General features: G+C 37.2%; 2 protein-coding genes across 5 annotated transcripts in view; one reads left to right on the top strand and one right to left on the bottom strand.

The window, feature by feature from the left end:
- The window catches only part of CENPP (centromere protein P), a 111,670-nt gene that overhangs the window by 24,096 nt on the left and 60,731 nt on the right, over positions 1 to 26,843 (top strand). The window lies entirely within an intron of this gene.
- OMD (osteomodulin) lies at positions 6,827 to 14,013 on the bottom strand. Its single transcript, XM_005522212.3, has 3 exons — positions 13,931 to 14,013; positions 10,657 to 11,613; positions 6,827 to 10,114 (listed from the first exon to the last, which is right to left on the bottom strand). Exons 2-3 carry the CDS (start codon positions 11,588 to 11,590, stop codon positions 9,792 to 9,794), a joined length of 1,257 nt encoding a protein of 418 aa, XP_005522269.1. The 5' UTR covers positions 11,591 to 11,613; positions 13,931 to 14,013; the 3' UTR covers positions 6,827 to 9,791.

The following is a 26,843-nucleotide window of genomic DNA, read 5'->3' on the forward strand; positions in this document are numbered from 1 at the left end:
GGTGTTCTTTGTTAAAATGGCAGCTTTCTGCTTTGTGGTAATTTTCTCTTCATATTTGCTAAGGCTTTTTCTATAAATCAGATATTAATTGTACAAACTGGAGGTCTCTAATAAGGCATATGTTATCCATTTTGTGAAATGCTTCAGCCTAGAGACAAAGCAGCTGCTTTCTGAGACAGAAGTAGAGCCAAAACACGTCTGTTGTATTAGTCACATTTTGTGAGTAGTAAAATGTTTTATTACAAATTGTATATGTTTAGAGAAGTTTCACCTACCTATGAAATGGAAACTTTTCAGTCTGAAGAGTTCTAGAAAAATATTCTTTGGAATTTCTTGTGTTTGTGTTGAGATTTTTAGACAATCAATGTCTAAATGCCTCATTAATTGACTTATTTGACAGCTTATTATTAAAAATGGGTTTCACAAAAAATACTTGCTTTGAATAAAGTTCTGTTTCAGTTCTGTAGATAATTTAGTGAACATTGTCCAGGTGTAGTATTTCCATCTGAACTATGAGCATCAGTTTTCTGGATTTGTGATGCATTTCTTCCTCCCCCATCCTTTTCCTCATTATGAATTTTTGGCAGTCAGCACAAATGGGAGACAGATGACCAACTTAGAAAGTTTATAGAGTAACTTTCTCAAGTCTTTAAAAAGTATGTAGCAATAAAATCTAGTGGGAATATATCCAGATTTACATTTCTCTTTTACTGTCATACCTTTTTTTTTCGCTTTGGTTTTTTTTTTCTAGAGTAATACTGGTGATAAACTCTGAACCTTTTGGTTAAGTTTTCTTTTAAATGCTGCCTTGCTTAGCAGCCAAATGTCTGTGGGAAATCTGCAGAGTGACTACAGCCAGTTGCTGTCTAAAATCTTTTTGGGTTTATAATACTACCAGTTTCTGAACTCATTTGGATTTTATAAAAATGTTTGTAGCTTAGTTCATATGCACATTTAACAGTGTGATAGTTTGGACTTGAAGCTTGGTCACAGTGCTGTGATGGTAAAATGGAGATGTGAAGGGAAGAGACTCAGTAATAATGTGGGTTGGGCCCTGAATCCCATTGGATGCTACTCTTCTGGAACAATAAGGACACCAGGAGTTTAGAAGTTGTTAAATTGCAGTGTTAATACCATCTCATCATCCCTCCTGCCTTCCTGCATGTCTGGGAAGTAATGACACAGCTTTGCTTTCTACTTACCCTTTCCAGCTGCCACCCCTCTGCCAAACATCCACCTTAGGATTTCCTCTGTCTCTGGGGCATCCAAATGTTTCCAGTGCTTGTATGTAATCACAGGATAACTATTCTAAGGGAAAAAAAAAAAAAACAACTAGTAAGTATTGAAGCTCAAAGCAAGATATAAAATATTAAATGTATTTGTCATAGTCAGTTGTATGATAATTTATTTTGTAAGTACTGAAATACTAGATTTTACAGGTACATAGAATGTCTTAGGAGTAGCTTTATCTTTGCCTTATGTATGACAACTTGAAAAAATGAGGGAAAACTACTAGGTAAATATAGGAAATCTTCATTCAAGGAAACACTTGTTTTGATCTGCAAGAGGAGAAGAGGCTTGGAATTTTTAGACAACTTCAGGAACAGCTTCTGCACAAAATGTGAAAAGTCTGTGCTTGTCAGGGTCACAAGATTTTGGCTGTGTGCTTATCACAAAAAAGTTGTCATGTGTGTACTCACTGCAATAGAGGCACCTCTCAGAAGCTCATGAGTATTTCCTTAAAAATACATCCAAAGAGGGAGATGTTAAATAATTCATTTGATGTGATGTCATCAAGGAGTAGCTTACAGTGCCAAATTAAACAGTAACCTTGTCCCATAGTTTGTCTGCATTGTCATGAAAGAAGAAAATATATCAGCAAATAATGTCAGATAAAACCAGTTTTTATCTGAACATGTACCAGATGCTCAGATCTGCACAAGGATGGGGGTGGTATGAGTGGCTGCAAACAAGGAAGGGGGGAGTATTGGTTCCTTCAAGTGCTTTATTCCTGCTCAGAGTGACTAGAAATAACCACAATATCCAAATCATGTGAGATGAAATGTGTGGTTCATATGCATTGGCAGTAGGGGAGCTCACAGGAAATACCCTGGCAAGCAGGAAGTGCTTTCTAGGCACTGTTAGTGCTTGGAAATTGGATGTATAAGTGTCTGTTTATTGGACTCTGGTTACAAGGATCAATGTACTTGGAAGGTGGTTTCTTTTCTGGAAACCTAAGCCTGCTGTGCTGTTAACTCATTGAGCTCCAGTTTTTTAAGGCGGCCTTGATAATGTGTTCATGATGTGGTTTTTTATTTCCCCTTGGTATTTCATTTACACTGACTGATTTCCCCACCAAATACTTTCAGCTGGACTGTTAGGCATTTTAAAAGGTTATTTTTTCTAATTTTGTTGACATGGAAACATGGCTTAAATTTGAACAGTAGTAATTTCCCTTTAATTTTGTAAGGATATAAAGTGTAGCTGAAGGTGTAAATGAACCACAAGACTTCTTTTCTTGTAGTGGATCGAACCCAAGCCAGATTAATGGGATTGGATTCCGGTCTCTGGATTCTGTTGTCAGAAAATCTTAACTTTAGGTGAAAAGGGTGGTAGAGTACAGAGTAGATGTAAAATTTGTTGCCCAGGGTTGTCTGCTGTCATGTTAGACGATGAAGAATAAAGAGCTTTTAGGAGAGAAAAAGTGAGAAGGTGGGTGGGTGTGGATGGCAGAGGTAGGAAGAACATAGGAGAGCAAGACAGAAATGAGGGTAACTATCCAAACTGTACATGTTACTGACTAAATCTTCAGCATCTGGGAAAGAATCTAGTATTTAGTTTGTATGTCAATACAGAGGGGGGTGGACCTTTATCTGTGCAAGACAGAGAAATTACCTCTCCAAGGTGCCTGTAAGGAATTGCATGTGGACAGGGGCTGGCACTGCCTATGTAAAGACTTATGGTTGTGCAAGGGAGGCAGGACACTAGAAAAAGAAAAATGGGGAGGAAAAACCATTGGGCCTTACCTCTGGGTGCAGGGGTGAATGAGGCTATGAGGCAGCACTAGGGAAAGTCCCATCAAGTTGCTATCAGGATATTCCTTATGAAATAAACCAAATCTGAGATTCTTTTTAATATCACTGAGGTTTGTTTCATATTTAGACAAAGTGTATTTTGCAGTTGCTTAAAGACCTTGGCTTTCATCTTCTGTCATAGTCTCTAAAGGATGATATTGGCAACTTCTGTAGTTTCTGAGTTTTACTGTTTGTAAGTGTTCTAGGAAAAGAGTACTATGGATTATTGCTCAGATGACCTGAGCCTGTGGTGGGTGCTGGGAGTCACATATATAGAATGCTCAAAGTCAGTGTCTTCTCTTGGCCAGACATCTGTGTGGGACAGAATGAGATGAGGACAAATTAGGAAAACTTTTAAAGATTCCTGGGCATTTATAGACCTGGAAAAATGCTGGATTTTCTTTTGTGTGTGATATTTCTGCTTCATGTGGAAGGTAACATGTTGGAGGTTCCTTGGCATAACTCTTGTATGGAATGTGATTTAAACATCTCACAGTGTTGACCAGCTGTTCTGGATTGGGGTCATTATAATAGAAAAGGTTTTGTAGAGGAAAAGACAGTTATTGCACCAGCCTGATAACATGTACACAATAGTAATCTGCAAGCAGTGAGAGATTTACTGTTAAAGGGGGCAAAAGCATTAAGTGATGTTAGAACTGAACTCAATGGTTCTATTTTTTTCTCCTTTTGTAACCTAGAAGAGATAACTTTTTGGAGTGGCTCTCTACACAAGTTTTATTTTCTAAAATAGGCCTTTTCTGCTTGATGTTTGTGTGGGACTAATTCTACTTTCTAAAACTATTTTTATCTCTTTGCTGCTGCATAAATGTGTGATATGAAACTTCTCAGACTCCTTCATTCCCTTCTGCTTTTTGTTGAGGACCCAATAGAGGGTGTAAAAATAGTTTTAAGGCAGTTTTATGCCAGTAATAATGATGGGGTTGCATTTATTCTGGGAACTAAAAGTATCCCAGAGGGAGGAGGGAACAATGTCCTGGTTTGAGAACTGAAGGTGGTGCTGTAGAAGTCGTTGTGTGAAGCAAAGTCAATTCCAACTCGGCATCCTTGAGGGATGGAGGAGGGTTCAGAGGCAGTATTAAATGGAAAATAAATGTCATCATGTCCTACAGAGAAAACATAGAATATTCTTCAAGATTCAGGATCGCAAAAGAAGCACCTGAAATGGTTACGCATAAACACCTCCAGGTTGTTATTAAAAGTTGCAACTATTTCCAAGACTCAGTGAATTAAATTAATTTAGGTCACTGTTAGGGCCACCAGCTGCAAAATGGAGACAGCTGAAAAATGACCTAGTGATTGTATGAACAGCTTTCCATATGTTTCTGATTTATAATCAGAATTTTTTAAGGCTGAAGACATTACCTTTATTTCTTGCATTTCTGTAAAAGAGAAACTCCTTTTATCAGTTACTGTGTTATAAATGAATAAAGCATATTGCAAAAATCATGTATGATATTAAACTATGGTTAACAAATACAAATGATAACCAGAGTAACAGTGCTATTTACCCAGACCCCTCTGTCAAACACATGTTCTCTTGAACTTTGCTATATGACATCAGTTATATCCTGAAACAAAAGCCAACCTACTGCAATTTATTACAATTTCTTAGAATTCCTTCCAGAATTGGCATTACTTCCTTATGACAATACCATCATTTGTTGAGAGCTGTTACTATGTCCACAGGGACATTTGAATCAGGGCTCCAAGAATCATTGGCCTTATCCATATTTTACTTCAGTGTTCCAGGCATCTGTTCCTTGTGTTGTTCATAGCATCTGCTTTACCCTCTGTGTTCATGGCTCATCTTCACATTTATCTGTTTTCCTTATGTTGTACTTTTAGAATAAGGTGGTTTTTTTCCCTCTGTAGATGATGAATTAATGTGATGAATTAATGCAATGAATTACAAGATTGTGTTTCTATTTATTTTCCTTTTAAATTAATTAGGTTGTTAGAAATATACATTATGGGCACAATAGTTTAAAACATTAAAAATGTTTGTATTTGTGGAATTCCACAAGTTGCAATAGTGTATACACAAATTGGCTTATAGCTGAATAGTTCATACTCTTGTGAAATCTCTTCAATGTGTATTTTTTTGGTTAAAAATACAGTATGTTCCCCTTTCCTGCTTTTCAGGTAGGAAATGCCTATGCTTATAGCTCACAATGATCAAGTTGGGCAACAAAGAAGGAAATGGATTTGTATTGTAAAAGTGGAATGTGAATATGTTAAACTAAGTCAGAAAATGTGAACTGTAAAACATCTGCTTTCTATGAAGAAGCTACTGTCCTCATCCAGATAACTTTCATTATCACAGTACTGAAGCAAAGTGTAAAAAATATTTATCAGGAAAGAGCAAAATATATTCCCACTTTTTTGGGCTAAAGGGAGAAATACAGACAGTTGGATTAAACTACTGTTATTTCTCTTTCTTTTGATTTTTGTAATAACTTCTTGTGGCTGTTACTTTACCTGAATTGCTCATGGAGATGCAGAGTTAAAACCCAGATCAAACTTTGTTTCTGTATTTTCTGAGTGCTCTGTAAACAAACTCATTAAGCTATTTGAATGTTGGGTTTTGCTGTTACTGATGAAATAAATAGCATGTTTACTTAGTTTATGGACCTATTTCCTCCTTTAAAAACAATGTATAATTTGAAAGGAAGTACCAGAGCAAACACAAAGCAAGTATGTTTTACACTGTACCAAGGCAGTAGTAGTGAGGAGCAGCACCAGCACATTACCATGGTTCAGGATAGTGAGAACATGGAATTGGATGTGGAATTAATAATAAAGGTTAGTGTACAATATCCTGTGTCCAGCAATGCCCATAAACAGATGCTTTGGGAAGACTGAGAATAGGACAATCATGTGTGATCCCTGTCTCTATCCTGTCTTCAAAAGTTCTTTCATTCTCCACCTATTTTCAGCTCAGCATTTTTTACCTACTGTGTGTCGTTTAGCATGCTTTAGTGGATATCTTCCAAGGAACACAATTACTGTTCCTGTCTTTCCTCAACACCATGTCTAAAATTGCTGCTGCATCCACTTGTGTACAGGTACATGAGACACATGAGCATCATTTGATGGCTCCTTCCCTTGTACAGAAGCAGCCCATCCCCAGACCCTTGCTGTTAATGCAACTCATAATTTTGTTGTCTGTATCCCCCCTCAGCCATTTCTGTGCTGAGCTGCTGAGCCCCAGTGCATTCCATGTTGTTACAGCAGCTATTCCTTTCCTTTGGTGACCTTGCTCTAATCCTTTTCCAATCATGTCCTATGTAATGACACCAGCTACCTGAGGCTTTGGAAATCAATGCTGCATTTAATGTCTGGGTGAGCCACAGATTTATGGCAGTGTCTTGATATCTCCTTTCCGTTTGTCTCTAGTTACTCTCTGCATTTGAATTTCCTTTTTATGACTACTGGGTGCTGAGCCCAGTGGTTTCACTGAACACCTATTGCTACCCAAGCACTCCTGAGTCTCGCTCCTGAGTGATGTTGGTGAGGTCATCCTTCATTAGTTTTAATTGAAACTAAGATCATCATTTCAATGGATGTTGCTTCTCATTTAACAGTGATGAGCTCCATTGGTGTTTTAGCATCCTGAGGACATTTGGTGAGAAGAACAACACAAACTCTCTTGTGAGTTGAACAGGAGAGCAAAGTTTATTACCTCAGATCTTCTTTTATAGACCGATACGTGAAAGTACGGAAAGGTAAAACTCTTACTGGTTAGTAAACTAACACATCACCATCATTGGTCAGCGGGGTACACCACCCCTCGACCTTCTCTTGCAAGAAAGCAAGGAACTGACAAACAGCACCTGCAAGGATTTTTTCTCTGAGGATTGTTTTAATTCCTCTTTATGATTTCCCAGACCACTTTCTCAGGTGAGACTGAGAAGGTTATGCAGCATGCTTTTCCACAGGCACTGTGCTCCCTGCTTTTGCTCATAGTTAGCATCCATAGCCATTCTTCAGCAACACTGAGCAGTCAGTGTTGGCATCTTGCTTCTCAGCCTGGTTTATTTCTCTTGCTAGCATTTTAAATTGAATAAATTCCAGCACAGGCCCTTTGCAAAGTTCCCACCAGTGGGATCCCCTCCACAGTAAGAACTGACCATTTATTCTTAGGATGTTTCTCATATTTTATTTGACTTTCGTTTGTGATGTTGCTTTTTAATCTATGGCAACTTAATTTCTTTAAAAACCTTGAAGAATTTTTGTAGGCTGTTTGGACCAGGATCTCCCTTTTCCACATCCTTCATGATTCCCTTAGAGAAGTCCAAGATATTTGCAAGGCAAAAACATCATGACTTTTACAGTAGGCATCCCCTGTGTTACCAGAGCAAATTGCACTCAGCTAGATATCCATTAATCCAGTACTTTATTATTAATTGTAATTTCTCTAAGGCTACCCCAAGTCTTGAGTTCCCTGTTCACTGTAAAAGCCTTTCTGGAATAAGTGTCCTATGTGCTACAGATCATATGATAACATTATTTGAAAGAAAAGTAAATTATAATAGTTCTGCTTGTAATACAAATTGTGTTCCACCTGAATGAATCAAGTGTAATAAGGCATCTCTGAAGTTTTCAATAATTTCCAGTTTGACTTTGAGAAATGCATATAACATCAGTATTTTGACTTCTACTTTAAAACTAAAGCTAAGCTTTGTTTAATAAATGTCTTTAAAAAGCAGAAAGTTTGTGATAAAAGATGTAATATTTATACTATAGCAGGATAGTGTTCTTTTATTTTTAAAGCTCAGCAAGCCTTACAAAAAAGCCTCTTATTTTAGATTTGCATTTTGTGCACCAGTCACTTAAAATCTGAAATAGTTGAAATGTTCCCAAAGGTTAATATTCTACATGTATATATTAATAAAGCAGTAAAATTATATTTAAATTCTTGTATATATTGTAGATAAATGATATTGAGTACTTAAATGAAGGAATGAATACATGCATGTGTTCCTTATTCAGAAACACAGAAGTGTTTGAGGGTGATAAATGTTAATAATTTTTTGTTTTTTAAAAAGCAGACAGCGCTGCTCTGTAGCACTGTGAATTTGTGGGTGGCCATAAAATAGGTTGCTATGAATACTGGATCTGTTCAGAATGCAGATAAGAGAAAGGGGAAGGAGAGAGGGGCAACTAGTTAGTTGGCTGAAGATCCACAAATCAATAACAAGAGAATAAATTTTGTACCCACAAATTCTTACAACTTGTTGTCCCTAAAGACTATACATATTCTTACAAGTTTATATTCATAGCTTTACAATAAATCTCTTTCTCTTAAAAAGAAGTCATTATGTATTTTCATTTTCTTAATATTTCAGTTGATACATCAAAAACCATAAATATGATGATGGGCCTAAAAAAATAAATGAAATTCTGAGAGAAAAAATGACGCCTGCCTATCTTCTCAAATTCTAATCGAAATCTGATTACATTGTACTTTAAGTATTGGAAAACTAAAAAGACTACCTAAAATGATGCAAAGTTGGTAGTATGATATATGGATCTATCACTTGCAGTCATTTCATTTTGCTGTTGAAAGCAGGGATTTTTTACTTCACAGCTAGTAAAGCTCTATCAGGGAAAAAGTGCTGAAAAATAAAGTAGTGATAAAAAAAGGCAATAAAGTGCTCTATAGTGTTATCTTCCCCTGTAGTTATCTGGATGTGTTTCTAGGAATAAGATATAACAAACAGTTGCATAGCTCAAAGTTTTCTTCAGGTTAAGCAGCATTGATTCTGCTTTGAAGCAGAATACAGCTAATTGGTATTAGCTGTGCAGAGGGATAGTCTAAATTAATAGTTTAAAAAACCCTGCAATACTTTTCTTTGTTCCTCTTCTACTTGATGAATAATTCTAAATGCAAAGATTACATTACATTTCTATGTGTCTTCTAAAATAATATGGGCTGAAGCACAGGGAAAATATAAATGCTTATGGTTTAGTTGTGCAATGCACATGCTTTTCCCTAGATTCCAGCAGCTTGGTGAAAGATTGTTGCCTGTATTAGTAATAAACTGAAATCTCCTTTGAAAGACTGATATTTAAAGGACAGCCAAAGAAGTGAATATTATAATAGAGCTTGTCAGGACACTTGAAACATAATATGGGGAACATTTGAAGCTCCATATTTGTGATGTCCTTGTCCAGTTAGAAATTGGAAGAAGAAATATCTGTATTTCTGGGAGATGTGGAGGGACCATGTTGGAGGTATTTTGTAATCTCAGTCTCATGTCCTTTTCTCTAGTGCATCTCTTTGCTTCTGCTGTCAGCAATAGGATGTAGAGCTGGATGGATTTTTTGCCTTAATCACGTGTTCCTATTGAATTATGACACTGATTTGTATTTTAGTCATTTTGCAACTGGATCACTTTAGAACAGAGAAGCTTTTCAGGTCAATTTTTTTTTACTTTGGCTGATCACCCAAAGGTGAGCCCATCATCAACCCAGGTGATATGTCAGACTTTTATCTAATGCTCAGGTGAGTGCTCTTTGTTCCTAGTATTGTTTTTTACTACACCAATAATAGGACATTTACCTACTTTAAACTCCTATCTTCACTTTATAGTTGCATCTTGAATATCCCAAACTGCCCAGCTGTTATAGGACAGAGATGAATAGCCCAGACTAATGAAAAGTTTCCATATATACTCATTAACCATGATTATTTCAGTGATAGTAAGGATGAAAATAGCTGTCTTCTGCTTGATCATCTTCTTCTTCTGTTTCTTGATTGAGCGTTTCATGATTGTCGTCTGCTTCCTGGAATTCCTCTGGTGTTAGAAACCGCCGAAACACAGGTGTTCTGAGCTGAGTTGGCCTGTTGACAGTGACATTTTGCTCTCCATAATAAATAGTTCTGATGAGAGGGAAGCAGAAGAAGGCATAGGTGCTGATGGGGCTCGTGAGCTTGTTTTGGTCTACCCGTATGTAGGTCAACTGCTTGATGTTCAGTGGGTCCAGAGTTGGACACATCACAGTAACGTTGATGTCTGTAAGAGAATGAAAAATATTAATTGAGGTGCAGAAAGTGGTTATGTTTTAGACCTAGTGCAAAAGTGAAACCTACGTTTTGAAATTTAAAATGGAAAGTGTTTTTGTGGTGCACAGTAATGTGGCTTTTCTCTATGTTTTAAATCAGTTTTGTAAATGACAATGGTACCAGTTTGGGGGCTTGCAAAATATAGGGTTGTGGGGTAAGGAATTTGTAATTACTGTTTTATGTGAATTAAATATTTTCATAATTCCTTTTCTCTGTATGTTTTTATCAGTTGCCAAATCAGAAGCAATTTTCAAAAATATTTTAGCTGTTACATGAAAAACTGGTACCAACTTTAACATAGAACTGTGAATTAGAGGAAAGCTTCAAAAATTAAATCCTCTTTACTTTCAAATTGGTCTCAAATGACTGTGAGGATGTGTTTATATTGCATTCCAAAGAATAAAGGACAATATTCTCCCCACACTCCTCCCACAACCAATGCCAAAATCCACTAAGTTTATTGCTTTTTACAAAGTTTAACCATCAACCTACTTTCAATTTCATTGCCTTCAATGTACAAATGCTGCAGACTTCTTGGAATATAGAACACTTGTTTCAATCTGTTATGTCCAAGATTAAGTTCTAGAAGGTTGGGTAGATTAAAGGTGTTGTGTGGAATGTTCTGCAGGTTATTGTGGGACATTCTTAGAGCAATGATTTGGGGAAGTCTGTTGAAATAGTTTTCTGGAATATGAGAAATGGAGTTATTTTCAAGAGAAAGATGCCGAAGTGATGGCGGCAGGTCAGGAGGCATTGTCTGTAATTTGTTGTTGCATAAGTTGAGCTGCATTAAATTTTTCATGTTTGAAAAGGGTTTTTCTTTGAACACCGAGTCATCAAGTAAGTTATTGCAAAGGTCAAGCATGGTCATGTTAGGCAGTCCTTCCAGTGCATTTCTAGGTAGCTGGGAAATTTTATTGAAACCAAGGAGGAGTCTCTCTAGAGAGCTGGGCAAAGGGAATGGAAATTCTTCTAATTCATTATGTTGTAAATGAAGTTGCACTAAGTTTGAAAGTTTGGCAAAAACACCGTGGTCAATCATATGGAATTTAATATTATTGTAGCTGAGGTTAATTTCCCTTATGAAGGTAACATTAGTGAATGGTCCTGCAGGCACAGCTTCAATGTTGTTGTTTTGCAGATAAAGTTGTTGGACATGACTGGGGATGTTTGGTATTGTCTTGAGTTTCCGGTGATCACAGTACATGGATAAGGGAAAAGCTGGTGGACAAAAGCATTCCTTGGCACACTCAACTGGGAAAGGAAAATGAGGAACTTCAACTTGTGTGTTTGGGTTAAAATAATATGGAAGTTGATGATCTGGCTCCCCACCATATTCATCCTCAAAATCATAGTCTTCATACTGACAAAAGACCAAAGCAGCCCAGAGGAGGTGGAGGATCGATAGGTGGCTCAGAATTGCCATATTTTAAATGTATATGTTGTGACCTGTTGATGAGAAGAAATATTAAATTTTAAATAGTTACAAAGTAAATAGCACAAAAGTTCTAAGAAGCAGCAATATATAATGAAATTAATAGAATAATGTCTTTTTTGGGAAACACTGTCTGTGACATTACTAGGAAAACTAAGTTTTGATCTGTACCTTCCACCTAAACAACATAAACAAATTTACTGTTCTTGAAGTAAACAGAGGATTTCTGGTCTGACTTAAGACAAGGAACAGCTTTCCACCTTTGCTGTGCCTGGTACTGAAGAGTGCCATAAGAGAACTGCTTCTATAAAGAGAACTTTGAAATAAATTACTTGGAAATACTGTATATTTTGTAAAATAGAAGTTTATGTGGCTTTGCAAATTGTATGTTCTGTGGCATTTTGTGTTTTTTTCTATTTTCCACAAAACATGACCAACTTAGTACTGTGTTAATGACGATATAATGTGATTTTTCTGTTCCCATCATTTATTTGAAGCCAATACAGTTCAACCATCATGCATGGCACATGGTATAAAATCTTTAGTGGTAAGTTTTCTTTGTAGTCTTCTTCTGCGTCTGTAATCATATGTTCTTTATAGATGTGAACTAATTTACCTTCCAAATACCCTTCTGAGGTGAAATCCTGATGGTGTGAAAGGCAAGTCATGTTGCAGGTCAAATTTCTGATACTCAAAGCCAGTCTAACATTTTATAATACTTTATGCAGTCAACAGAGCCTTGTTATTTGGCAGAATGAGAGTTGTGAATCATGTCAAGCTGTTCAGTTTAAGCAGAAATGAGTCAAAATGTTACATTGCAAGTCAAACCACAGAAGTCATGGAAAAAATTCAGAGACTTTGCTCGGTATAGTAAAAGAACCCTGAAGCAGAGAGAGAAAAGCAGTTATTCTCATTTTTTTCATGCATGTTTCGTACCCAAATATTGACTCCTTGTCAATATTTGTTTACTGAACACTATCAGTAAAAAAGAGATGAAACAAGTGGTCATTTCTGATGATTCCTAGTGGTGATTACCTAATTCCTGATGTATTCTATGAACTGAACAGGAAAGAGAGAATTCTAAGGATTAAAGTCGTAACAAGCTCTTGGAATTTGTTGCATCCTTGTAAGTGTGCTGTGTGACACAAAGCCTGTGAGTGCCAGTGGCTGGGTGTCACCATGTGGCATTGCCTAACCTGCATATCTAAATTCGCTTTTGAATGTAGTCAAGTTTCATAACTGATGAGAACTTTAAAATCAGGTTTGATTGGAGTCAGGAACTCCAATCCAGGTAGGTCCTTAGCAAAGCCAGAGACTCCATATCCCTGCAGCATTGTGGGATTTGTGAGTTAATTAAGCAATTAGCAGAGACACAGTGCAGCCTCGCACTGCAGTGCTGCATAAATGCACTGTGCTGGGTTGAGAGGCAATTCTGTGCTTCAGGAGGAATTCACTGGGTTTCATATTTCAGGCAGTGTATATCAGAATATCTTCTAATCAGTTCTGTTGGTGAGTATCTAAAATATGTTTTTAACTCCTGTGACTGCCTTCTATTTTTGTGGATCAGATCCCAGTTTGTCCCTCTTGCCTATTTCATGTTCTTTGTTTCCTTTTGATTCCTCCCTCTTCAGTTGCAGTCCAAAACTTGAGCTTCACCCTCTGGTTCTATTCTCTCAGCACTTCTACTCCATGTCACAAAACTTCCAATTAATAGCTTTTGTTCTCAGTGCCACAATTGTCCTTAGAAACCAGGAGGGACAGCTCAGGAAAGTCTTCTCACTTTGAGCAATAAGGCCTTTATGGGATCAATCTGCTTGCCATGTGGACAATGTGAAGAGAGCTCCCATCATGTCAGATGAAATGATAAGTAGTTTGTGCCCAAGTCTCCCACAGGTTTTATGGAGAGACAGAGGAGCTGGTTTTAGGGAGACATTTTGACTGCTTTGACTGTAGCTGAGTATCTTTCTGGTAGAATAATAATTGTCCTGCCAGGCTTGCATGTTGTGTCTCAAAGCAGTGAGACACTGACACCTCTTCATGAAATATTTAAGAATTTAACTAGCTTTAAAACACATCAAGTGAAACTTGATAACAGGAAATGCAGGTCAGATGCACACAATATGATAAAACACATGGTTACAAAGCTGAAAAACAAAAGAAAATCTTAAAAGCTTGATTCTCTACCATCTGTAATGAAGTCAGAGCTCAGTAACTGTATTTGTAAGCAGTTTACTTGCTGAAAGCTAAATATTATGTAACATGCATGAATCAGTCTTCACTGAAAAATAACACAATCAGTTAATTTTATTCCTGCTTACCAAGAAAACTTACTCTTTGGAAGTCTGAGAAGTTCAAGTTGTAGAGGGCAGCAAGTTCTTGTGCTGGTGAAATAATCTGAGAGAGTGTACCCCAGCTGGAGGAACAAAAGGTCTGTCTAAGCCATATTTTGTGGTAAGGAGCCTTGTGGGAAGGCAACACAAAATAACAGCCTTGGCCCCTCTTCTGATTTGCCAGTAAAATTAAAAAAACTGCTTTGTGCCACATCATCACTTGCTGTAGATGCTGTGTCATAAGGCTGTGAAGCAATTTCTTCTTTTGTTCAAATCACTCCAGTATAATTGGCAGGATTCTTTCAATACCAACTCCCATTAAAAAAAAGAGACTAGGACTTTGAAAATGATTGCAGAGGTTATTAGTTCATAGTGCGGGTTCAGCTGCAGTGATTCAGTTCTGCAAAGGGTTTGTCCCCTGAGGATGAAGTTAAGAAACAGTAAAAAAATTAACCTTACCAAAATCAAGGGGAAGCATGTGCTATATACATGTGCTCTTATAAACCTCTTCCTTATTTTCCCCCCTCAGTGTCTATGTCCTGTCTCCTTCCTGCAAAGAATTTGTTCTATACAGTGCTGTCAGTGTGATGGTGTTAAAGTTCAGCATTCACAAATAACTTTTCAACATCTTTTTTGCTAAGTTGTATAGAGAGAGCATAAATCTTGTGGAAAGGGTTAGTATGACATGAAGCATAAACCATTTTACTCAAGAAAGATATTTATCTTAAGTTTTAAGAAGAATTAAAGATGGTACAGTTATCTGCCGTTGGTGCTGTATGGTACTTAAATACCTGTGATATATGTAAAAAATGGAGAAAATGGGCAATTTTTTTAGTGAAGTGGTTTAAGTGTATGATTTATCCAAAGCATTTAATTACGGTTTTGGCTTGGTAAAAGAATTACTTTATTTCAAAACCTGTTCACAAGGAAGAGTCTGGTTCTTAAAAATTCTTCTTCACAAGTGCCTTATAATGAAGTACTATAGTTTGCTTTTTTTTTAAATGCAGTAGTAAGTTTTCTTTTTTTGTCTTTGAACTTCATGAAGCTGATGATTTGCTCAACCTTTCCAGGTTTCTTCTCTAATACTGAGGACAAGAATATGTTTAAGAAGATAAACCGTATGTAATTCTAACATTTGGAGTATAAAGAAAAGCACCAGAAGTCATGACCAAAATGGTACTGTAGGAGTTGACAATACTGGAAATAAACTAAAGCAGTCATGTATTTATATAGGGAATGCACAATACAAGGGAGAGGTTGAAAGAGAGAAATTAAACCTCTATAATCCTTGAATAACAGTACCACAAATAGTTGAATAGCTACATTGTACCACTAAATCAAAACCAGTAAATTTTTTATTAATAATTAATAGAATACATACACAGTAAGAGATGAAAAAATCCCACCAAGTTTGTTATGACCAGTTAGTAAAATGTTACTAGCTGCTACAAAATTTAGGTTTTTTTTTAAGAACAAGACAAAGAATATGGCATATATTTTTGGAAGCTTTGTTCTAATAACAGTTGTAAGTAAAATATACATAAAACTATTTTATCCAAAGATAAAAATTAGAGTTTCAATTTCATACCTGATATTTTTCTATTGCTTTCTACTACTGATTGTGTCCCAAAGTCTCTTAACCTCTTAGGAGATCTAAAATCTCATGGTGAATTTAAAAATCCATGGTGGCAGGACAGAAGAGTCTATCCTTTGAAAAATTGTGGTAAAGCTCTTGATTTGAAACATATTGAGCTGCAGAGGTTGATGTGGCTCCAGCCATGGAATATATTAAGACTCAGTTCCTGTTCGGTTGCAAGAACTGTTTTGGAAGCAAACAAGTCTACAATTTGTGATTTTGGTCAAATTGTGTAGTTTGATCTTCATGTTTGTTTGTGGTGTGGCAGGAATTTCCCTACAAGGCAGATTATGAGGGGATTAAATTTAGCATCCTTAATGTAAGGCTTCTTTTTTCGAAGGCTGTGAAAATTTATTGAATTTTCAGCATATTTTGTTTTTCAGTTTTAAGAATGCTTTAGAAGGAATTATTTTTAATGTTGATTTTTTTCATAATTTTATTTATGCAGTTGTGATGCAAAAGTGGGATGTATGTCAAGCTTAAAGTCTGAGTTGGCTTCAAGCTTTTCTTCAGCTAAACTTGGATGGATCCTTTTTATCAATTAAAATCTTTGGAATTTTACCATGTCCATTAACTGCAGTCAACTTATGAGACTTGTCAGTTTTTCAATTTTGTGTCTGGCCTGAAGACAAAAAAAGGGCTGTTCTATTATTTTATGAATTTAGGGGTTTTTATTTAGTTCAGTATAGTCTGCTGAACACATTTAGAATGCCTGAGTTTTAGTCAAACTATTCTTGGGATAAAATAGGAAAGATCACCAGTGGCCTTGAGGTGAATGGGACTGGCCCTAAAAATAAGAAGGTATAAATTACTTTAAGTTACTTGGCCTTATATTCACTGTTTTACTGTAAGAAATTCTTGGGTTTCTTTGTGTTTGGTGGGTTTTTCTCAGTGAGTTTCTTTTTCCTTTTCCTTTGAAATTTATAATGGTTCATATGAAATAGAAAGGGAAAAAAAAAGGAAGCACATTTTATTTATAGAGGATTTAGGGAACTCAAAGAAGCCAAGGTGGGGAAGTTAGACCTGAGGTTTGTGTTGGAAGTGTGATCTTAATAAAATTGTGAAGGTCTGGCCTTGCTATCAGATATCTGAAAAAAGGGCTCAAACTCAAAATTTTAAAATCCTCAGTTGACAACTTTGAAGGAAATCTGTGTTTCAGATAAGAATTGGTGATGTTCCTGTGAGTGAGGGCACAGTAAAAAAGGGAGTACACAGTCAAATATAACAAGGAACTGTGAAGGTTGTAATTTGGTTCTCTGTAGAGCCTGTGGGTAGGAAACAGCTGTAAGCAATGTCATTCAGGCTGGGCTGCACTTCAGAGTCACACTGTAGGCACAGAAGCTCTTGGCATCCCAATTTTCAGGTCTTAACTGGCAGCCCAGCACTGCTGTCATCAGCCACCTGCAGCATCTGTGAATTCCATGTATGATCTGCAAAGGTGCTTCTTACCTGTGCTTGCCTTTGGAAGAGCTGACTGAATATTGGGCCTGTAGTGGTGGCTGGATTTATTTATCCTGTGCCAGAACACCTCTGAAAATTCACTGACTGCAGTGTAGAGTTCAACAAATCAAGATGCTCAGAGTCTTGTTCTTGCAGAGCCTCCAGCCTGAGCCCTCACAGACTTTGGTGGTGTTCTGCTCTTCATGGAATGGAATGCTATTCCAGGAGTGTGTCCCAGTGGGAACATGTGTTTTTACAGGTTATGGGAAAGGGGCTACCAAATCATATCAACAGAGCTAAGACAAGGCCTAATCTGTTAAAAAAAAACTAAAGGAGGACAGAGCTGTGCCCTGTGTGGGGCTTTCTCTTGCCTCTGACCTGAACCTTGTTGTGTGGTCCCTATTTATTTCCCATTTAGTAGGTGGTATTATGAGATCAAAACTCTGGCAATCCACATCTTGTGCAGCCTGTTTTCAATGTTTTGCTTTGTTTCACTAAGAGCTCCTGGGAAGAACATGTTGAGCAACTGAAAACAGTTGAGCTTATTGACCTTGTAGCATGGGAATCAATATAATCTGGTAGGAAATTGAGTAACTTCTACTAATGAACAGTAATACACTGAATTTTTAGTGCTGAATTCACTAGAAGCATCTATGCATCTATAAGCAATATATTAGGAAGCTCTGATCTCATTAGATGGTTGGTTACACTTGTGCATGAGCATGTGCGAGGAACAATTGGTACTGCAAAAGCAAAGTATCAAATTTCCTGGCATGTTCAAACTTACAGTATGTGATATGACAATATTAATTTATGGTAGTGGGTAATTGACTCTGAAGGACTGGCAGAAGAGGAGGAGCATAACATTTTTCTGAATATATTGCTGTGTTAGAAATCTTAGAAGGATTTAATACCATATTAATACCTCTCCCTATATAAGGGAGAGGTTTTTTAAATTTTTTTTTTAATAGATGGATTTTACAGTAGAGGCATCTAAATAGTCCTTATCATGTAGTGTTTCTACTAACACAGCAACAAGCAGTCATAAACAATTTATGCTGGAATAATAAAGTAAGTTGAAAATTGATGTAAGCAATATTATCTGTAGTAAATAGTGTCTGTTTCCTCTAAAATACCCTGAATTGTATGAAATTATAAATCTCTGCTGAGGAGAGTCACTGTTGTCAGCTGACACTTGTGTTTTTAGTAATTGAATAGCTTGTTTAATAAATGTGCTTTGTGTTATACTCTTTATTTTTATACAGCCTGCTTTGGTTGTTCCAAGACAGATGACTTTGGGCTGTGTTTTCCTCCCATGTGGAGTTCTGGGAATAGTTGGTTTTGCAACCACTGTTTACTGGTGCAGGTAAATTCATTTTCTTGAGGCAGCATTAGAAGTTGGACCTCAAACTTCAACAGTCTTTAGTTTGCCTGATTTGTGTCTTATATAAAATGATATAAATTATCATAGTATATGACAGGTGTCTTGCACTCATTAGTAAACACAAAATAAAAGAACACAGTGTTTTGGAAGGGAGGAAGGTAATGAAGCTGCTATTCCAAAGCAGGCACTTCTCATTTATTTTGAGCAGAACTGTTGACTTTAGTGCCCTAAACTGGTACATGTCTAAAAGAGATTATGTGAATTCCACCATAATAATTTATATTATTCATTAGCTTGTTTCATTCATTTATGGCTAAGGACTTCCTACAATTTTGATTAAAGAATTAGAAAATGTGCTTGAAGCTTCAGAATGTTCTCAGGTTTGTATCCAATCTGAAATCATATGTTTATAAGCCTTTTTAGGCATTTCCAGGCAAGTATAAAGAGTAATTGCCGAAGTTATTTGCCAAAGCATTCCTGAATGATCGTGAATAGGAAAATGTTTTGCATTAGCAGAAATTTTCCCCTTGTACGTGATGGAAAGTACTTCCTCTTTATTCTTTTGAGTGCGTTTAAGAGTGATGGTCTTTGATTTTACAATCCCTACAGAATGCATTTCTTTTCTAAATACCTATTGCTCTAGAAATACTCAAACAAATTCAACTGTCCGGCCTGGTAGTGCAGAGGATTTTGCCAGGCAGCCTCTCAGCTCTCTACTGTAGTCTGGTAACTGAACACCAGCCTTAAAATGATTCTAAATTTTTATTATCCCCTCTTTCTTAAAGAGAATAAATCCTTTCTTTTTAGCACAAACCTCGTAATGCTGGCACCACACTGCCTTTATGGCCTGCAGTGCAGTTCTTATGCAGCCATTATCTGTGACTTGGAAGCTTTCACAGAAACACCAGGTGTTATTACACATCATTCTGTACCCTGGCATATCGTTTTATAAGGAAAGATATAATCTCCCTACCCTTTGTTTCCTTCGGTTACTCTCCATTTTGTTTGGACTTAAGCGATGCTCATGCCTGACATATAAAATAAATGTGTCTTCTGATTTATGGGAGTTAATCAAATCAAAAAGATTTCTCTGTGGTTTGAATAATTTGTGAGTCAGCTCCTCCTTGGCAGAGCTGGGGGAGGGGATCTTGATTCAGTCACTCTGGCTGGAAGTTGTTTCTTCTGTTACCTTTTCTGGGATCCTTAAGAGGTCTTACTGTGAAGACTTGAGCAAGGCTCACACTTAAACCACACACAGAGAATCACAGAATGGTGAAAGTTTATCCAGTTCCACCTCCTGCCATGGGCAAGGACAACTTCCACCATCCCAGGTTGCTTCAAGCCTTGTCCAATCTGGCTTTGGATGCTGCCAGGGATGGGGCAGCTACAGCTTCTCCTTCCATTTCATTATGGAGGAAAAGTTGACCTGGGCATTACAGACCTTCCATGGTAATATGGCAACTTTACCATTACAGATTAGTTCTGTCCTGCTTCTGACACCTTCTCTTGCCTTGTCCTACTGCTTTTTGAAGAGTGGAGTAAATGCCTAAAGCTGTTTGTAGCCAAAATATAAACATCCATTGCATTTTTGTTCTAAAAAAATATTAACCGGATCTTAGTAAGGGGGTGGCATGAAATGGGTGCTTTGAGTGATTAAATTTTAACAGAACTGAGTAGTAGCTCCCTTTAAAAATGTCAGTTTTAATGCAAGACAGCTGTCCAGATCTCCCTTCACATCTTTGCCAAACACTTGGCTTAATGCTGACACTTCTAAATAAGCTGTGTGTTGTGAAAGCAGCCCTAGAATGGGGGCTGGGGTAGTTGTTTTGAACTGCTAATGACTGAACTAGACACCAGGTTTAGCATACTGGGTGAAATGTTTGAGTGGAAAGGTACTTTTTAGAAAGACACAACAGTGACTTTGCAAAGCAGTTGCACATCTGACAGATGTGTTTTCCATGCTCAAATTTTCTCCTCTTCTCAGGTTCCTGTGCATTCTGATTTTGGGAGGGAACTGTTGAAGTAGGAAGCATACATTACCCTTTCTGTCCTAAGCACAAGGCACTAGAAGCAGTATGAATCCATAAAACACAGTGTTGCTAAGGCAAAGCATTCCTAAAACGGGAGTAATGAAATATTGCCTTACACGTGTGCTCCAATGGAACGCGCTCAAGGAAAACAGCACCAAGAGTTGTAGTTAGTTTATGGTAAGAAACATTTTATATTTTTAAAATACTCACTTTGTTTGTGGCTTTATCATAAATAATGATACAGGGCTTTTATCAAGAGTAACTATTTTTTTTCTTCCATCTATTAGAGGGAAGCATTAAGAAGGGTATTGAAGACTGAGTTTTGATCAGACTTAGTTTCTATTTTTCTGAAATAAAAGATTGTGGGTTTCTAAATGCTAATTGTTAACTGAGGTCTTGACACGAAAAACAAAGGATCTCTTGGCATGTTGGTTAAGAAAGTGCTTTTGGGGCTTGCATGTAATAATGGTGGTGTGAGGTTTGAAGTGTTTTCTTCTGTATGGCATCACAACTGATTTTATCTCATATCAAATATCTCAAATTTACAGGCCACTGTACAGGAGCATAGTTTGTCAGAGATCATTAATGCCCAGGTTAGGTAGGTGTTTGCATGGAAAATAGCTTCTAAAAGTACCCTGGTTCTTTAATCAAAATTCATCCTATTACATGATGGTTCTGCTGGTTCATATTAAAGTACGGCAGTATGCAGTCAGGGAATATGGGGGTAAAATATTCGACTTCTGTACTGACATTTAGCTTTGCTGTATTTCCAAAAGTTATCCAGCTTTCTTTTGCTATGTTAGTCATTTTTTAAATGGAGTTAAATCAAAAGTCTTTTTCCTTGTAAAATCTAGTATCTGAGGAAATGTAAAATACCAGTAATATTAATTTACAGGAGGGTAACATCTAAATAGAAATTGAATGTATTAGCTTAAAATATAAATGAAAAATATTAATTCCAAAAAGCCAAGTCAGCTTTCTTGAAGTTATTAATTTCCAGGTATTAATCACTAAATTTTTCTTAAGCAAGTAATAATTAAACTGCATCACAGTATTGCTGCTGGAGAAATGCATATGGACAGTTGCCTTTATAATTCTTGCAGAGTACCAGATTATTGTTCTGTCACTTCCTGAATCTGGATATCTTCTCACAAGGTTAACACAAAAGAGGTTTCTTCATGCTAAAAATTAGGCCCTTTTTACTGACTTGTGACTCCATCATTCACTCTGTTCCTTGTTTTGCCCTGGAGAATAGGAAGAAGATAAAAGAAGGTAGGGCTGACAGAAGGATAATAATGGTGACTGGATGTTCTCGGTGACCTAAATAAGATATACATTTTGGTAAAATAATATATTTTAGAATAGCAGGCCAGTTTTCTTTTCCACAAATGAGTTAAGTTGTTCTGTGAGGAGTGTTACTGACAGAAAAATATTTTCATTGGTCTTTATGTCTAAACAGCTTTTGGAAATAAGACCAGCTGAAGAATTAAGCTCAAGTCCATTCTTGTGTCTGTGACTTGCTCCCTCTCTGTCCCTCTGGAAATCTTCCATCCTCTGGCAGCCTCTCAGCTCGAGATTTTTTCCGTTCTTAGCAGAGACTGTAACTCTGTAATAATTCCTGCAAATGTAATTGTGAAGAGAAATTGTTCATTTCAGTGTGGCTTTCTGATTCTGGTAGAAACCTTTGTGCAGGTGATGGGTAGCACGCGTGGAATGAACCGGGTACGTGAATCACTTCTCGAGGGGCTCTCTGGATGTGTGATTACTCTGGTGCATCCAGGCTTGTTAAATTCCCTGCTGCTGCACAGGGAGTTGGGGCAAGGCTTGGCTGCCTGTGGAAATGTGTGAGATTCTCATCAAAACTGAGTCCCCAGTGCTGCTGTGCCAGAAATCTCATCGTCATCACATTTCCTCTGGACAGGGATTTGAGACAGGAAAGTGTTCGTGCATAGGAAAACCTGGCTGTGTGGCGTTCCCACTGCTGCCACAGCAGCACAGTGATTAAAATCCAGAGCCTGACTGCTCACTTGGGTAGGAATGTTCATATTTTATACAAAAAACTGTAGCAAGGCTATCTATCGGCAGTGTGTTCCATTGAGCCAGTCTTTTACTGGGTCGCATGGGCCTTGAGAAACATCACAACTTGCTTCAAAATATTGATTAGTTTTGGAAGTCGCTTAAATATCATGCAAATCTTTGTTCGTGTTTATTTCATAAATAACCTTATCTTTCATCTCAGTGATTCATTGAGTATGGAGGGTAAATCTTGCATTTATCTTAGCAGATAATTTAGACCATGGTATGTGATACGTGGCATTTGGAATTCGAGTCAGATTTTCATTTACTCCAGAACTTTTCCATATGTTTCCTATTAGCAGCTTTGTTCTCAAATCTCTAGTCTCCCCAGAAAGGAGGGAAAAAGTCCCAACACAAGCCCAAAAAGCAATATAAACATAGAGAATAAGAAAAAAAATAGCCTTCAGAACACAATTTCATTATTTTTAGTTTAGTACTGCTTTTATCATGCTGCTGTCAAATTCTGATCAAAATAAAATGAAAATAATAATGTCTGTTGCGGTGTACCATAGTTTTTCTGGATAAATAGCACAATATTTTAACTGGCAATTGAATGAATATGGAATAAGTATCTTCATGAGATAACAGCAGTTGCTTTTTAGGATATGGATAAATGCTTTTTGAAATTACATTGAAATTACATTCTAAAATTGCTTAACAGTGAATTCATATCATTTTCTATGCACAACCTGATTTAGATAGCTGAGATATTTTGCTGCTTTAGCAAACAGTTATGAAGGGTTAAAAATTTGCATATCTTAGTTTATATTTTTCAACTGCTCTCGTCTGAGTCATTTCACTCACTTTTGGGAAATGCAGGTGCAGGAATTCCTAATGGGGTACTCATGAAACATTTTGGAAATTTCCATTCAGTTTAAAATAGCCAAACTTCCCCTTCTTTATTTTTTTAAGAAAATAACCCTTTACCTTTTTCACTTATTTCACTCGGCTTCTTTTAATCCTTATTACCAATTATAACCAACTTTGACACAGGATAGAGAGAAATATTTATGTGCTGGTTATTAGTTTGTGAAAAATAGCAGCTGGGCAGAGGTGAATGCTCCAGAGAGGTCCTTCAGCTGGGAAGGGACAGTTCCAAAATCCTGCTTAGGAGCAACTGGAAGGCAGGAGAGGACAGAGGTGAGAGTGACCCCTTGGCACAGCTGACTTTGGCCTTCGGCAGCACAGAGGTGCTGTGGTGTGAGGTAGAGAGCAGCTGGAAGGACCTGAGGCTTGCACAACTCAAATCCATAGGAACCCTGGCTTCTGGAGCTTCTTAGCTCTTGGAATAACTTAGAGACAGCAAGACTGGGAATGAAGAGTTGCCCTTAGCCCTTTAAAGCAGCCCAGGATACTATGAGCCATCTTTCCACAAGGGCACATTGCCTCATGCTCGGGTTGTCCACCAGGACCCACAGATCCTTTCCTGCAAAGCTGCTTTCCAGGTCAGCCGTCAGCCACCAGTGCATGGGCTTACCCCTCACTAGGTACAAGAATTGGGGCTTCCCTTAGCTCATCTGCACGAGCTCCTGTTGGCCATTTCTCCAGCAGCATCACCCCAGAGAGTCACATAACAGTCAGCAGTGAACTTGTAAGGGTGATCTGCTCTGTCGTTCAGACAGCCAATGAAGATGAGAACAGAGCTGGAGCCAGCTCTGACCCCTGGGGTACACTGGCAGTTCCTGATCCACCTGGAATTCACTACATGGCCTCTCTGCTTGCTGCCTTCCAGCCCTTGTTCAGTCCACCTCACTGTCTGCTCATCCAGCCCAAACTGCATTTTGCTGTTAAGAATTTGCAACTCTTTTTTCTTAAGATCAGGCAGTGACATCCAAAGAGCTGTGCTCTTTATTTGTCCATCTGTCCTTTTCTTCCTGATACTTCTAGCCAACTTAACTGATACACTGGATTCCTGCAGGTTTCATCCTCAGCAGAGCAAGAAGACAAAATTAATACTGGAAAAAGGAAATAAAATAAACACTTCTCCACCTTCTTTAATTCAATCTAGCAGCAGGAGAAAGCATCTAAATCAGATGAAAGAAAATGTGTTTTATTGAAGATACATTTCAATTTGTTGTGTATGTTTGCCAAAGCTGATGCTGGAACTTTACATGAGATATAGTAGTATCTTACATTCTTTAAACTTTTTTTATCTTATTAAGTTTGCTGCTCTTTGTATAATAATGCTGCAATAATCTATGTATTGCTGTGTTTGAAGTACTGCATGAAGTAGGTTGATACTGGGAAATGAGAAGGGGAGAAGACCTAGAAAAATGAGACTATTTCATCCCTTGGTAATTTAATGGTGTAGAGCAGGACATAGAACGCAGGGTTTAGCAGCACTAAAATAGCACTTTAGTACTCAAACAGGCCCCTCTGCTTAATCAGTGTTTTTGGCCTTTACTGGGCTCTTCCTGTGTTCTAAGAGTCTTTGTCATTTATTCTTCAGAATGACTTTTCCTTCTGTTTGTAGCTACAGGCTGCCACCCTCTGGTGAAATTTGTTAACTGTTGTGTAGGGACCTGACAGATCTTCAGAAGAGAGAAGCTCTTTAAAGTTTGAAAATCTTAGATGGAGTAAATACTAATTTTTTTATTAGACAAATGTAGATACTTGTACAAGGAATAAGTAATGAGGAGACCCTACGAAGCATTTATATCACATTTCTCTTTCTCCTTCTTTCCTTTTCCTGTAACATTTGTAGAGAATGTAAAGGTGGAGTTGAGTTGAATTCTTGACAGATTTTCTTCCCATCTGCCAATACTGAAATTATTCTGTGGGAAGATCACAGAACATCAGTGTGTTATCATCAGTTAATTACTATTCTGTTAATTTCATTACTGTCCATGTTCAGAAACCTTTGCTGAAACTGAGTAAGGTGCATTTTATATCATGTTTGTGTGCCACTGACACATCCACCTGGGTCTTTGTTAAAGTATGCCAAAGATGAAAGGTGTTGAAATTAATTACTATTACTACAAATGCCAGCTGAAGAATGATATCTGAAAATAGTGGAAGTTCATTGAGCATATTTTTTTTTCTCTTAAGTGACAGCCATCCTCTCAGTTTGAGGTGATCTAGGAAATTACTGCTTTTCTCTAAAAATGAAATCTACAGGAAATAGTTAAAATGAACCATTTGATACTTCACTGCTGTAATGCAAAATTGTCAGTGTAGTTTAAGTCACAGATTAAGTTTTTTTAAACTTCTAAGCTGGCTAAATTTGCCTGGAGGATGGTGCAAACCTAAGCAGTTGATAAAATAGTTTCAAGATTATTTATTAAGAGTGAAGGTAGAGGGAGTTTCTTCAAAAGTAGTGCTGCAGTTTCTTCTGTGAATGTTCTATGCATGGGTGCTGACTGGAAAAAGTTTCTCAGGCTGGGTGCACAGTCAGAGGAAAAAGTGAGAAGGCAAGAGATTTTTTAGGGCTCTGGAAGGATAAGATCAAGACTATATGGTCTTCTACTTCTTAGGACTTTACTATATTTTTACAAAGCTTTCCCATTATAGTGGGACTTCAGTAGCAGACTTAAAATTTGGTGAAACTCTTACACAAGTACCTGTAAAGAATTCATAAGTTTAGAGAGCACAAGGATGCAGTTCCTGTTGTCCATTGCATTAACCTAAATTAGATAAGGAATTGTTTGCATTCTCTGTTGTGTTTCCTTTCAAACCTTACCAGTGAATTAGAGTAGAATAATGTACTACACAACATTGTGAGTTTGTTCTTTTAGTTAAGCTACAGAATTGGAATCAGCTTTTCTGCTGGTGTTGACGTTGCTGAAATGATGTAACTAGTATAGCAGGAGTGTTTATGAATACATATAAACCAGTGATTCATGGAAATGTAACAATTTTTCTGTTATCTATCATATTTACTAACATTGCGTGGGGTTATGAGTTGTTTATGGTACTGTAAGGTAGGGAGTGTGTCCTTAAGGGAATGTTGGTATTTGCTAGGAAATGCACTCCTTAGAAACATCTTCAGAAGCCAGGAATAGAAAGATGCTTGGTCATCAACAGATTTCAGATTTTGTGCTCTGTTTAGTCTTTTGTTTTTATTCTGCTTTAAAGTGTGTTACAGAATACAGAATTTCTATTTGCAAATAGTGTTTTTCAGTAAAAGCCTCCCCTGGTTTGCTCTGCCTCCTCTTTTCGCATAGTTTTGTGTCTCAGCAGCAGAGTGGTGCTAACAAAATATTAACTACCAGGAGACCAAGCAGATGAAAAGAACTCACATATTAGGCTTGATCCTTATTTGCACAGTGTATTTAGGAAGGCTGAGAGATTGGGAATTGAGTTCTTTGTATTATTTTTTTCTACAAGTCTGTGCCATTTCCCAAAGTCT

Source organism: Pseudopodoces humilis, chromosome 13 (assembly GCF_049639895.1).
Source record: "Pseudopodoces humilis isolate 2021_Gansu_Grassland_sample_001 chromosome 13, ASM4963989v1, whole genome shotgun sequence".
Classification (NCBI taxonomy): domain Eukaryota; kingdom Metazoa; phylum Chordata; class Aves; order Passeriformes; family Paridae; genus Pseudopodoces; species Pseudopodoces humilis.